The sequence below is a fragment of the Equus asinus genome, unplaced genomic scaffold, assembly GCF_041296235.1.
Source record: "Equus asinus isolate D_3611 breed Donkey unplaced genomic scaffold, EquAss-T2T_v2 contig_590, whole genome shotgun sequence".
Lineage (NCBI taxonomy): Eukaryota > Metazoa > Chordata > Mammalia > Perissodactyla > Equidae > Equus > Equus asinus.
Window position 1 is genome coordinate 100,587 of NW_027225283.1, and position 12,206 is coordinate 112,792.

Here is a 12,206-nt window from a genome sequence, read left to right on the forward strand (position 1 = left end):
TGAGTGTGGAGAAATTTGTCGCTTACTCCCTTTTTCTTGAAACACTAGCTTCACTTATATGAAGAAACTGGAACCACTCTGTTGCCCAGACCCCCTTTTCTTTTTCACTCACTGGCTGCTCCATCTCAGCATCATTTGGTTACTCCACATCTCCTCTCCATTATGCTTATGCCCTCGTCCAGTCTCATGATTTTTATACGCTGATGATTCCCCAAACTTAAACCTCTCGCCTATATCTTGCTCAGACTCAGATATTCAATTGCCTAAGTCATATCTCAACTTGGGTGTCCCCAGTGGGCATTTCCAATTCAGCATGTCCAAAACTGAACTTTCCTGGTTTCAAACTTCCTCTTCTGGCAGTCTTTCCCATTTCCGTATGTAGCAACTCTATCTTCTTGGCTGCTCAGGCCAAAAACTTTGGAATCATCTCTGACTCCAAGAAATACGAGAGGTACGTGTTTGGCTTTCTCTTTGATAAATTGAATCTAAATATTTTGCAAAAAAAAAGAAATATGAGAGGAAGAGACATGTGCCACTTCTGGGCCAGAGCCTTTATGAGTACAGATTTTAAGACAATTTTTAGCTTCTCCATCTTGTCCCTTTTCTGTGAGCCTGAGCACGGACAGCTTACAACTGGGCTTTAACCATGCAGATGAAAACAGCACCAAGGAAGTGCTGGAGAAACAAGATGGGAGAAACGGGGGCCTCTGAATGACCATGTGGAAAGGAGCCACTTGCCAAGCTGGAACCCACACTTTTACGTGTGAAATAAGCTTCTGTTTTGTTTGAGCCATTGCATTTTGTGGTTCCCTTTGTTGTAGGAGCTGGCACGTCACTAACAAACACGCCTTCCTGGATTCTATTTTCAAAGGGCAGCCTTTAAAAATTTAAGTCAGACTATATCATTTTGCCAAAATCCTCTGATGACTTCCCATCTCATCCAGAATAAAACCCAAAGTGCTTACAAATAGCTTTCAAGATGCTTTATGATTTGGCTCTCTGCTACTTCTCACCTATTTCCCCTTCTATCCTTGCCCACGCTGCTCAGGAGACGCTGGCTTTCTTGCTGTTTCCTTGAATACATCTCAACTACTTCTGTGTTGCGGCCTTCGCATTTGCTACTTCTTTTGCCTAGAAGGCCCTTCCCTACCAGACAGCTCACACCATCACTTCGTCATCTTAATTGTGCGGCTCTCCTCAACTCCCCTTACAAAATCACACTCCTACTCACACCCACTCTCACCCTGCACCTATATACCTCTGTCTGGCTTAATATTTTTCCATTGCACTTCTCACCGTTTAACAAACATATATACTTGTTTATTTTCTGACTTCATGAAGCAGAATGTAAGCCTCTTCAAGGAGGCTTTATTTTTTTTCCATTGCAGTACACATGGCATCTAGAACAATGACCAACACATAGTAGGTATTCAACAAATACTTGTTGAATGAATAAAAATGTGATCATTTAGTTATTTGAAGTATTAAAAAATTACTCTCAAAGATTTTAAAGCTTTACAGTTGATTTTCTTGGTTTTTAGCTATACTAACAATTTCTAAAAACAAAATTAAGATTATTTTCTCTTGCCTCTCTGTTTCATGTCTCATTGAAAGAACCAGAATTTTTAGAACAATGTTAAATAATGAAAAGAGTAGGCATTCTTGGCTTGTTTCTAATTTTTGAATGAAGAGAAGAGACACTGGAGCAGGAACAGTGAACAAAATGCCTATTAGGATCCGACCCAAGTAGCAGAAGAGTGAGAAGTAGCTGTGGCTCAGACGAGGAAGGAAGGCTGTGATGAAGGAGGGTGCGACTTGTGTAACGGCATTCAAGCTCAAAAACATTTCAACTCTGCTCTTTCTAGAGAAAACAGGTTAGATTAAGCCCATAGGCTACCAGGTGGGACTCAATAACAGGGGATTAAGTAGAAAAAAATATAATTTTAAAATGTACTTATCTAACAGAGTATTAAATATTTAGATAAGAAGCATATTTTTTTGAAAAATAAAAAGAAAGTCTCAACAAGAAAAAAACCAACAACTCAATTAAAAAGTGGGCAAAAGATCTGAACAGAGATTTCTGCAAAGAAGATATATGGGTGGCCAACAGGCTCATGAAAAGATGTTCAACATCATTAGCTATCAGGGAAATGCAAATCAAAACTACAAGGAGATATCACCTCACTCTGGTCAGAATGGCTATAATTAACAAGACAGGAAACAACAAGTGTTGGAGAGGATGTGGAAAGAAAGGAACCCTCAAACATTGCTGGTGGGAGTGCAAAGTGGTGAAGCCACTATGGAAAACAGTATGGAGACGCCTCAGAAAATTAAGAATAGATCTACCATATGATCCAGCTATCCCATTGCTGGGTATTTATCCAAAGAACTTGAAAACACAAAGGCATAAAAGATATATGCACCCCTATGTTCATCACATCATTATTCACAATAGCCAAGGCTTGTAAACAACCTAGGTGCCCATCAAGGGACGAATGGAAGATGTGGTATATATACACAATGGAATACTACTCAGCCATAAGAAATGATGAAATCTGGCCATTTGTGACAACATAGATGGACCTTGAGGGTATTATGCTAAGTGAAATAAGTCAGAGGGAGAAAGTCAAATACCATATGATCTCACTCATAAGTAGAAGATAAAAATGACAAACAAACACAGAGCAAGAGAGACTGGATTGGTGGTTACCAGAAGGGAAGGGAGGAGGGGGAAGGGCAAAAGGGGTGATTAGACACACGTGTGGTGATGGATAATTGGTCTTTGTGGGGTGAACATGATGTAATCTACACAGAATTCGAAATATATTATGATGTACACCTGAAAGTTATATAATGTTATAATCCAATGTTACTGCAATAATAAAAAATTTAAAAAAAACATATTTATGAAAAAATGTTGCAATATACTACTAGAGATATACAAACATACATCCTCTACATTTTTGGCATTCAGAAATTAAAGTGAAAATAAAAAATTTCCTTACTTTGAAAAGTAAAAAAATTAAAAAAAATTAAAAAAATAAGATATATTTTAAACTGTCAAGAATATTTATGTTTTTTAAAAATAATTTTTACAGGAAGATGAAAACAATCATTATTTGGCATGAAAATAAACGTATGCATTTATTTATATTTATTATGCATAATTTATAAAATTATGCCTTTATTTATAAAATGAGTTTTAAGTTACCTGAAGTACTTGGATCATTTCTTTTGTTTTTTCAAGGCATTTATTTGATTCATTAACTTGTGATTGAAGTTTTGCTATTATATCATTAGTCATCTCAAGCTCTTTCTGCATCTTTATAATCTTGTCTTCCTTTTGCATGGCAGTTTCTTTAGCTTCACGTAGTGAAGTTTCCAGCTCTTGAATCTTCTATTAAAAAAAACACACATATATAAGGTGTGCCTTGAAGACAGAATCACAGTTTATATGAAACAAAGATCATATATAGGTATTAATCTTTCAGATTGCATCAACATAGGATAGATGGAGACTCCAAATGTCACTCAATTTATACATGTATTATTTTTTTCATTTAGAAGCTGATCATTTAGGACTAAAAGAGGCCCAGATTTTATATAAGGTTAGTACTTATTTTATTTACTAGTTAGCATGGTGCTAAGCATATTAAATAGGCACTTACATTTTAAATTAACACTACTTACAGAAAGTATATTTGTTAATTGACACTTTAGAGGAATACATGTAACATATCTTTCCCTTTATTTTTATTACCTAGTTTTTATGCTGAAAAATACAAGTATGTGGAAAAATCCAAAGGCATATAATTAAGATTAAGTTCCCCCATCTCAGAACCCCCACTGACTCTAAAGCGATGACTACTAAACTCTTTCAAGTGTATCCTTCTAGAAATTTTCTATATGTATCTACGCATGTGAATATACAGTTTACAAAAACAGTAAGTCACACACACAATAGTGTGTAAGAAGAAAGTTCACACAGAATAGCGTGAAAGAAGAAAGAGCCAAAGCAGGACTGCATTCGAACATGAAGAAGACAGATATGACTACAGAAGAACTATACAACTTTAATGTAGACCATGAAGACACTGAAATTGTTAAAGGTTTTGTTTCCCTTGGTTCAGTCATCAGTTTAAATGGAGACCGCAGCCAAGAAATCAAGAGAAGACTGTGACTCAGAAGGGCAGCGATGGAAGAATCAGGAAAGATCATCAACAGTAAGGGAGTATCATTAGAGACCAAGGCCAAGATTATCGACACCCTCGCATTCCCAATTACTATGTGTGGGTGCGAAAGCTGGACAGTGAAGAAGGCTGACAGGAAAAAATGGACTCATTTGAGATATGGTGTTGGAGGAGAGCTCTACCGATACCCTGGACTGCCAGAAAAATGAACAAGTGGGTCCAAGAGCAAATTAAGCCTGACCTATCTCTGGAGGCAAAAATTGTAAAACTGAGACTATCCTACCTTGGGGACATGATGAAAAGTAAAAGGCAGCAGGAAAAGAGGAAGACGAAATACGAGATGGCGTAATTCCAGAAAGGAAGCCATAGGCGTGAGTCTACAGGAGCTGAGTAGGGCTCTTGAGGACAGGATATTGGACATCACTCATTCATAGAGTTGCCAGGAATCAGAGCTGACTCTACAGCACATAACAACAATAAATATATACTTCTGGTTTTTTGTGGGTTTTTATTGCTGAGGAAGATGAGCCCTGAGCTAACTTCCTCTTTTTTTGCTTGAGGAAGATTAGCCCTGAGCTAATATCTATGTCAATCTTCCTCCATTTTATATGTGGATTGCTGCCACATCATGGCTGCCAATGAGTGGTGTAGGTCCGTGCCTGGGATCTGAACCATGAACTGGGCCGCCGAAGTAGAGCATGCAAACTTAACCACTATGCCATGGGGCTGGCCTCCTGCTTTTTAAAAAATTAAAAATTTTATTTTCACTTGATAATATATTTTCCAGATCTTTTCATTATCAACACATAGATCTCTCGCATTTTTGTTTTCATGGGTAAATATATCCTATTTCATGGAGGTACTATAAACTAGTTAACCTGTCACCTACTAATGAACATTTAGGTTATTTCCAGTTTTTTATAAGTACAAAAATATCTTAATTTGTTCATAATATAAGACTGTTCACATATACACACATGCAGGTTTTCCTGGAAAACGTTTCTTTTTGGTCCACCTGGAATTTACTTTTGTTTAATGAATGAGGTAGGAGTCCAGACTTATTCTTCTAAGATGGCTAGTTGGTTGTTCTGATTCAAACATTAAGCAGACTATCTTTCCCCCCTGAGTTGACTGCTCCTACTGTCATGCACTGAATTCTCCTACTTGTTTGGGTGGACTGCCCAACTCTCTGCCTGCCCCACTGCTCTACCTCCACATCACTGACCTGCTCTGTGCTACTCTGATTTGGCCTAATTATCAAACTAATAACATACGATTTATTATCTGATGGGGTATTTCCTGGGGTCATTGAAAATGGGATTTCCTTGTGCTTGTTTATCTTATTGCTTTGGAAGATGGGTTTCATATTTCCACTATTTTTACCTCTACAGCTGACTGAGGTCTGTAGTGATCAGCAAATCAATAAACTCTATATTAGTGATCTTCTAGTTTCCACTAGTAATAATTATTAAACTGGCAGTTGATGTTTTATTATAAATATTTATTTTGGTAAAAATGCTAAGTTGTAATTCACTCGGGTTCCCCACTAAGACGTGTGTGCTAACAAAATAAAACAGCGTGTTTGCTGTACAGATTCCCAAGTAAGGGCAGTTAATACAGTTATTGGATTATTCAAATAATGTACTGATTCTTGGGCACAGGTTAATCTGTATAAGAAATTTATTATACTTTTAGCCTCTTCCATTTTTGTTTTGATCACATTAACCAATATTAAAGACACTGATGATAATTAGAGAAAAGCTAAATTGCTCTTTCTCTCTAAACTAGTTTGGTACTATAGACATAGATTATAATTTAATAGAAAGTCACATGATTTAGAAAACTTATAATGTATGGTAATAACACCTTAAGTGGTATACATACCTATTAATCAAATTAAGGCATGAGTTACTTCTATTTTATAATTCAAAGGTAAGATCTTATGTAACATGTAGCTTTATAATTAGTTGAGTGAGCGCCCCAATAGAACTATATTTAAAAAACAAGTCCATCATGCATGTTCCCTAATACCTTCAATACTGTGATTTTGTTACATATGATACATCTTTAACTCTACAATGAAGCTGCAAATTGAAAAACATCTTATAAGAAATCTCATACCTCTGTGGTTAGTTGTGTAGCTCTTGATGTGACATGAAGATTCTTATCGCCTTGTGTAGTAGGATTAACAAGGGCACCAGATGTTCGAGAGATCTTCAAAGTTTGATAGTTTTTCAACAGTTTTTCATTTTTCTCTTTCACTGATTTCAGGTCATGTTCCCATTCTTTGGTGATGGTCACATTTCTTTCCTCAAACTCTGTTGATTCATTTATTATAGCCTATTGAGTAGTAAAGACAACACTATAGCTTCTAAAATGAATTACGTATTAAAAAAACCACTATGGAAAATACTAGAGTTCTAGGACAAGGCATATGTTGAAATTCATTATTCAGAACATTCTAGAATAGTACTTTAAAAGAATGTGAACATTCTTTGTGGCTTGCACCAGTTCCTGACATTTCAGAAGACGCTGGATATTGATTATGAGAATAAAAGAAGAATAAGGACTAGAGAGGATTCATATTGATTTGCAAGATGATAATCTCATTCTATTAGATCAGCACTGACATATGAAGAGGAATCTGAAGAACTGGTCAGGTTAAAATCATTATGTATGTTATGACATATATAATGTCATATATAAACATTAACTGACATCTAATAGCAGAGCATACCCAGTAAACTTAATAACAATCTATTTTCCTCTTTCATTTCAAACCTCAGTGTTTATAAGGAAAAAAATTTACTGACTTTTCGTAATCTGAAAATCTTCTATTTCCGTGCAGGGAGTAACAGCCAATCCATACCCTCGTTACATCAAAGGCTGACTCACTCTGAAATTGCTTCTATCATCTTTTTACTTCCTATTCTTATGGGATGTACTTTTTGCTCTCATCATGAATGCCTTCTTGGCCTTACCTGTATCTTTCTTTGTGGCTTTATGGTAGTTCTGTGAGATGCGGATCCTAAATTAGTTGTGTTCTTGCTGGCACCCTGGACTCTCCTTGGTTCTGGACTACTGACCCCACACCACACCAAGTTATCAATTGTTATGCTCAGATGGTGGAAGAAGCCACATATCCATGCTGATCCACAGAGCAGAAATCTCTACTTTCTAACCACAAGTGAGCCCTCAATATTATGAGAAAAACACTGAATTATATGGAAATTATCTTATCCCAAACACTGGTTTTATGCTTTTCTTCATTGATTGTGGACCATTTTTTTTTATTTTAAAAGCTCATTTACTGTTTTGCTAGCTTGGGGTATTCGACAAATGGGATTCACTATCCACAGGAAAACCTTTTTTAAAAATGTTATCTACATTTCAATGTGATTTAAGTATAGTTTCCAGATGAAATTAAAGTGTCAGGAAAGAACTACCCAAACAAATGAAATATAAAACCAATCTTAGGAGCTATAATATTAATCTAGCTCCCTTTGCTCCAACTGCCTATATAACAAGCAACTTTCTGATTAATGACAATTTTACCAGGTGTATGAGGTAGAGATTACTTCAGAAAGCCGAATGAATTTTCTCATCAGTGGAAAGTAAAACAAATTAATAAAACTGATCTCAAGCAATCTTGGTTCATATGAATCTGTCCACAAGGGCTGGTCACCTTGGGAACAATGATACAAACCACATGTTTGAACCTCACAGTTGAAGGATCAGCACGTATGATAGCAACAGCACCGAGGTGAGAAGCACAAGGCCTCACTAATTAGTGGACTAGAGCTGTCTTTGGCTTGACCACAGGTGCTGCCCACAGCCCTGAAACAGGCTAGCATCTCACCTTGTTTGAGGATACTTGGGGGAAAAAGCTCAGGTCCTACGGAAGCGAGAAAGGACAGAGGAAAATGGCAAGATTTGAGGTTTCACCAGTGGAAATGGATTGTTATACTGCAACATTTTATTATCTTCTTTACAAGTTGATATATTTAATTACCTTAAGGAAGCAAAATGTGTTAGAGGAAGAACACATTTACAGTCACTCTTTTTCAAATAAAAAAATAAAGAAGCATATACAAATAAATGAAAGAAAATATACTTAAAATTAAGTTGCTCTAAGTCTTTTTAAGAATGAGGCAGAAAAATTAAAGCAAACAAAAAAAAAGAATGAGCACAAAAAAAGTACTACTTACAATTATCTTTTTATTATAAAAGATATTCACTTCACAAATCCTATCATTTTCTTTCTGGATGCCATTTTTAAGCTTTTCTATATCAAAATGAGTATTCAACCACTCTTCCAAAAACTGGGTCATTTCTTTCCTATTACTCAGTACTTGTTGAAATTCCATCTTTACGCTGTGGAAGTCACATTCCGAAAAATCTTTGAGAATTTCCTGTGTGAAAAATAAGCATTGAATCTCCTGAATCTTAGGAAAGTTTTTATCTAAATATCAGACAAATATCATAAAAAGGGGAAAATAACCTTACTGAACTTTCACTTCTAATATTTTGAAGTAAACATAATTCTAATTTATCCTCATTATATTAGAAATATAATTCTAATTTAAATAATAAAATTTTGGCAGTATAGGCTATGTAACAGAGGCACATCTACTAATTCTGCCTTTTGGCATTTTTAAAACCTGTTCGAAACTATGAATCTGTGACAGTGTCTGAAGTGCTTCTGGATGCAGCTTTTCTGTGCATACAGCAGGCCTTGCATGCATACTGGGAACTGCAGGGGCCTCACACTGCTGGGTGAGAGCAGGACACTCCATGTGGGGTTGCTACAATACAAATGTCTGTGACTCCCAGTCACAGATCTAGGAAGTTTTAGAAGGCATTTGGAAACTTATTCTGGCCTTCCAAGAAATCCTACTTGCTGATATTAAGTCTACTTTTCTATATCTGTGTAGTTCTGAAAGGAGGCTAGTCTATGACTTGGCACTCTTTACATCTGGCCAGCTGTCATCCTGCAACCTATTTTTTTCTCCCCAAAGCCCCAGTAGTACATAGTTGTATATCCTAGTTCTAGGTCCTTCTGGTTCTTCTCTGTGGGACACTGCCACAGCATGGCCTGACGAGCAGTGCCAGGTCCACGCCTAGGATCTGAATCAGCGAACCCCAGGCTGCCAAAGCAGAGCACAGGAACCCACTTGCTACGCCACCAGGCTGGCCCCTCTGCAAGCTGTTTTTAATTTCATAAATGAAAATGACTCTAAGCACATGAAGAGGTACCTTTCTATTTGATAAAAAGACTTAAAATCTAATTAAATCCATTTTAAATAAATCATACCTCAATATGTAGATCCATTTTCTGGCTCAACTGGAGGTCCCCTAATTCTCTGGATGGTACATCATCATCTTGTTGAAGATGCTGCATTTTACTTAGCAGTTCATTTTGCTTTTCCACTTCATCAATAAAAACCATTTCAAGTTTACTGATGGATTCATGTTGTTCTTCCTTTATCTTTGTAACATAGCTTAACACATACTTGCAGGAAAACATGAAACAAATTGGGAAATGAAACTTTTATCACGTTTAGAGGAAGTTCTAAACTCTCAAGACTAAGAGGTGGGGCGGCTTGTCTTGTTTGTCTCTATCCTCTGAGGAGTGAGGAAGAAGGGAAGAACCTCTCTCTATTCCCGTTTCTACTCTCAGCGTCTTCGGAGAGTGACTTCCAGACCTCTAGTTTCTTATTTCTGACTTCCTTCTGGAGCTACCTCAGGGATGTCCTACAGTTACCTCAGATTCAATATGTTTACAATGTAACATGATGCCTTTCCCTATAAACCCACCTTTTTCTATTGCCTCCTTTTGGTTAATTATATCACGCAGTTTTCCCAGTGAGATTCATTTCAACATCCTCTCCTGCCTATGTCAGCTGGGTGGCCAACGTGAGTGTGCCCTGCCTCAGGACTTACCTGTCAAGTGTGGCTTAAAGGGGACAAGAATTTGAATGCCCTGGTTCTATGGACCTCATGAATAAGTTCTGGATATCTGATTGTTAGGCTTTTGAAGACTATTAGAGCCTGAGGGGCAATCTACCTAGGTAGGGAAGATACCGCTTCCTACTTCCTCAACTTCCACCATTCCTTAACAATTTACAATCTGGCCTCTTTCCTAACCACTCAACTAAAACTGCTCTGACAAAGGTCACCAGTAAGCTCTATTGTCAACAATTGAGGGGATCTCTTCATTCATGTTCTGGCTGTCTGAAGCATCTGCCACTCTTGACCACTTCATCTTTGACACACTCTCCTCCACTGACTTGACCAATGGCACTTTTGCTCAGTTCTCTCTTATCTCTCTGACTTTTCCAACCTCAAACTCATGTGTTGCTCTCTTTTCTGCTACTGCCTCTTGAGAACTGATCTTTTCCAGAGTTCTCTTTTATCTTCACTCTATTATGCTTCTGGGTGGCCTCATTCACACCTGTTGTACTATCTATCACCAAATGCTGATGGATCCCACATCTTTATCTGTGGTCCTGATTTTTCTCCTGACAAACCTCAGATTCACAACTAAAAGCCTACTTGGTTTCTCTTCCTGGATGTTCCATTATAGGTATTTCTATCTCAAAACATCTCAAATTAAACACCAGATCTCTCCTCCTGCCTCACCTGCCTTCTCCCTTTCGTTTTTTCTTTCTATCAGTTAATGGCACCACTATCCACAAACCCGGCTAAGCCCAAATCCTGGGGCTCAGTCTGAACTTCCCTCCCCTCCCTCCACTGTCAAGCACATGGACCTACTATTGTAAACTGCCAAATATTTCTTTAACTTCTTTCATCCTTTCCATCCCTATGAATCCTTCCCCCATAGTACTGTCACCCATCACATCTCATCAGGACAATTGTAACTGCCTCTTGTCTCTTCTCTCTGCCACCAGGCTTATCATCCCCTGCAGACTCATTTCTTCTTTGTCTGTAGTGAAGTCTCTACAATGGCAACCCGATCACATTACTGCCACCACTTAAAATAACTGTCCAGTGACCCCTCCTCATCTCTAAAATGAACTCTAAGCTTTACTGCTTGAGCCCAGCTTCCAGTCCAGTCTTGTCTTCAACTTGTTCTCCAGGACATTGTCCACTACTGCACTTCTCACCTGTTCAAATGTCTGCCTCACCCACTGGACTAGGAGAGATTTAGCGGTTGCTCATCTCTGTCTCCCCAGCACCCTGACACATTGTTAAGGCCAAAGGCAGAGCTCAGGTTTTGTTGAATGAGCAGGTCCTAGATGCACTGAGGATCCTGCACATGCTATTCTCAGACCCATGCCATCTTTAATTCAGTAGCAAATGTACTAATTAGCAAATACACCAACTCCCAAAGCAGGACTTAAATATACTGGTTTGTAACTGAAATTAATGGCAATATTTACAAAGATATTACTAAAACAGGTGGTACCTTGAGTTTCTTCATGACTCTGTGGAACTCCATGGAACATCTCTGGTTGACAGTGAGAAGTTTCTGAATCTGTCTGGTTTGTGGATGTGGAAGTGAGAGGTTTGCTTTTACTCTAATTGAAAGCTCTCTTTGGGTTTCAATTTCCCTCTCCAAGTCAAGGCAGAGTCCATTTAAGCACTCATAATGACTATCCATCTCTGTGTATCTCTTCAGAAGCTCCTAAAGGCAGTGAGAATTCATTCAATTTAATAATTCATTCTACTTTAACAATAAGTAGTCCTAGCTCTGGAATTGTAACAAAATTTATGCTTTAACACTTTCTATAGGGCAGAAATAAATTGAGACTTTTGTGTATAAAAAACAAAAAGAAAATGTTATTGTCGATTTTGGATTATAGAAATAATTATAATCATTGTGGAAATTTAAGAAGTTTAAACTGTAGGGGAGGAAGATATTTCCTCTACACGCTCTAGGTCCTTCTGGCTGGACAGCGAATTAAATTCACATGAGACAGAATAACAGGAGAAAATTAAACAAAGCTTTATAACATGTATACATGGGAGAGACCCAGGAAAACTGAGCAACTC

At 37.5% G+C, this 12,206-nt stretch overlaps 1 protein-coding gene across 1 annotated transcript in view; it reads right to left on the reverse strand.

Annotated features, from left to right (window-relative positions):
* The window catches only part of LOC139044104 (centromere-associated protein E-like), a 79,514-nt gene that overhangs the window by 10,239 nt on the left and 57,069 nt on the right, over positions 1–12,206 (reverse strand). Inside the window, exons 34-38 of the mRNA XM_070503667.1 lie at positions 11,620–11,838; positions 9,505–9,702; positions 8,399–8,602; positions 6,312–6,530; positions 3,212–3,397 (exon numbers count right to left, since the gene is read on the reverse strand). Coding sequence (XP_070359768.1) covers positions 3,212–3,397; positions 6,312–6,530; positions 8,399–8,602; positions 9,505–9,702; positions 11,620–11,838 — 1,026 coding nt within the window. The remainder of the gene's footprint in view (positions 1–3,211; positions 3,398–6,311; positions 6,531–8,398; positions 8,603–9,504; positions 9,703–11,619; positions 11,839–12,206) is intronic.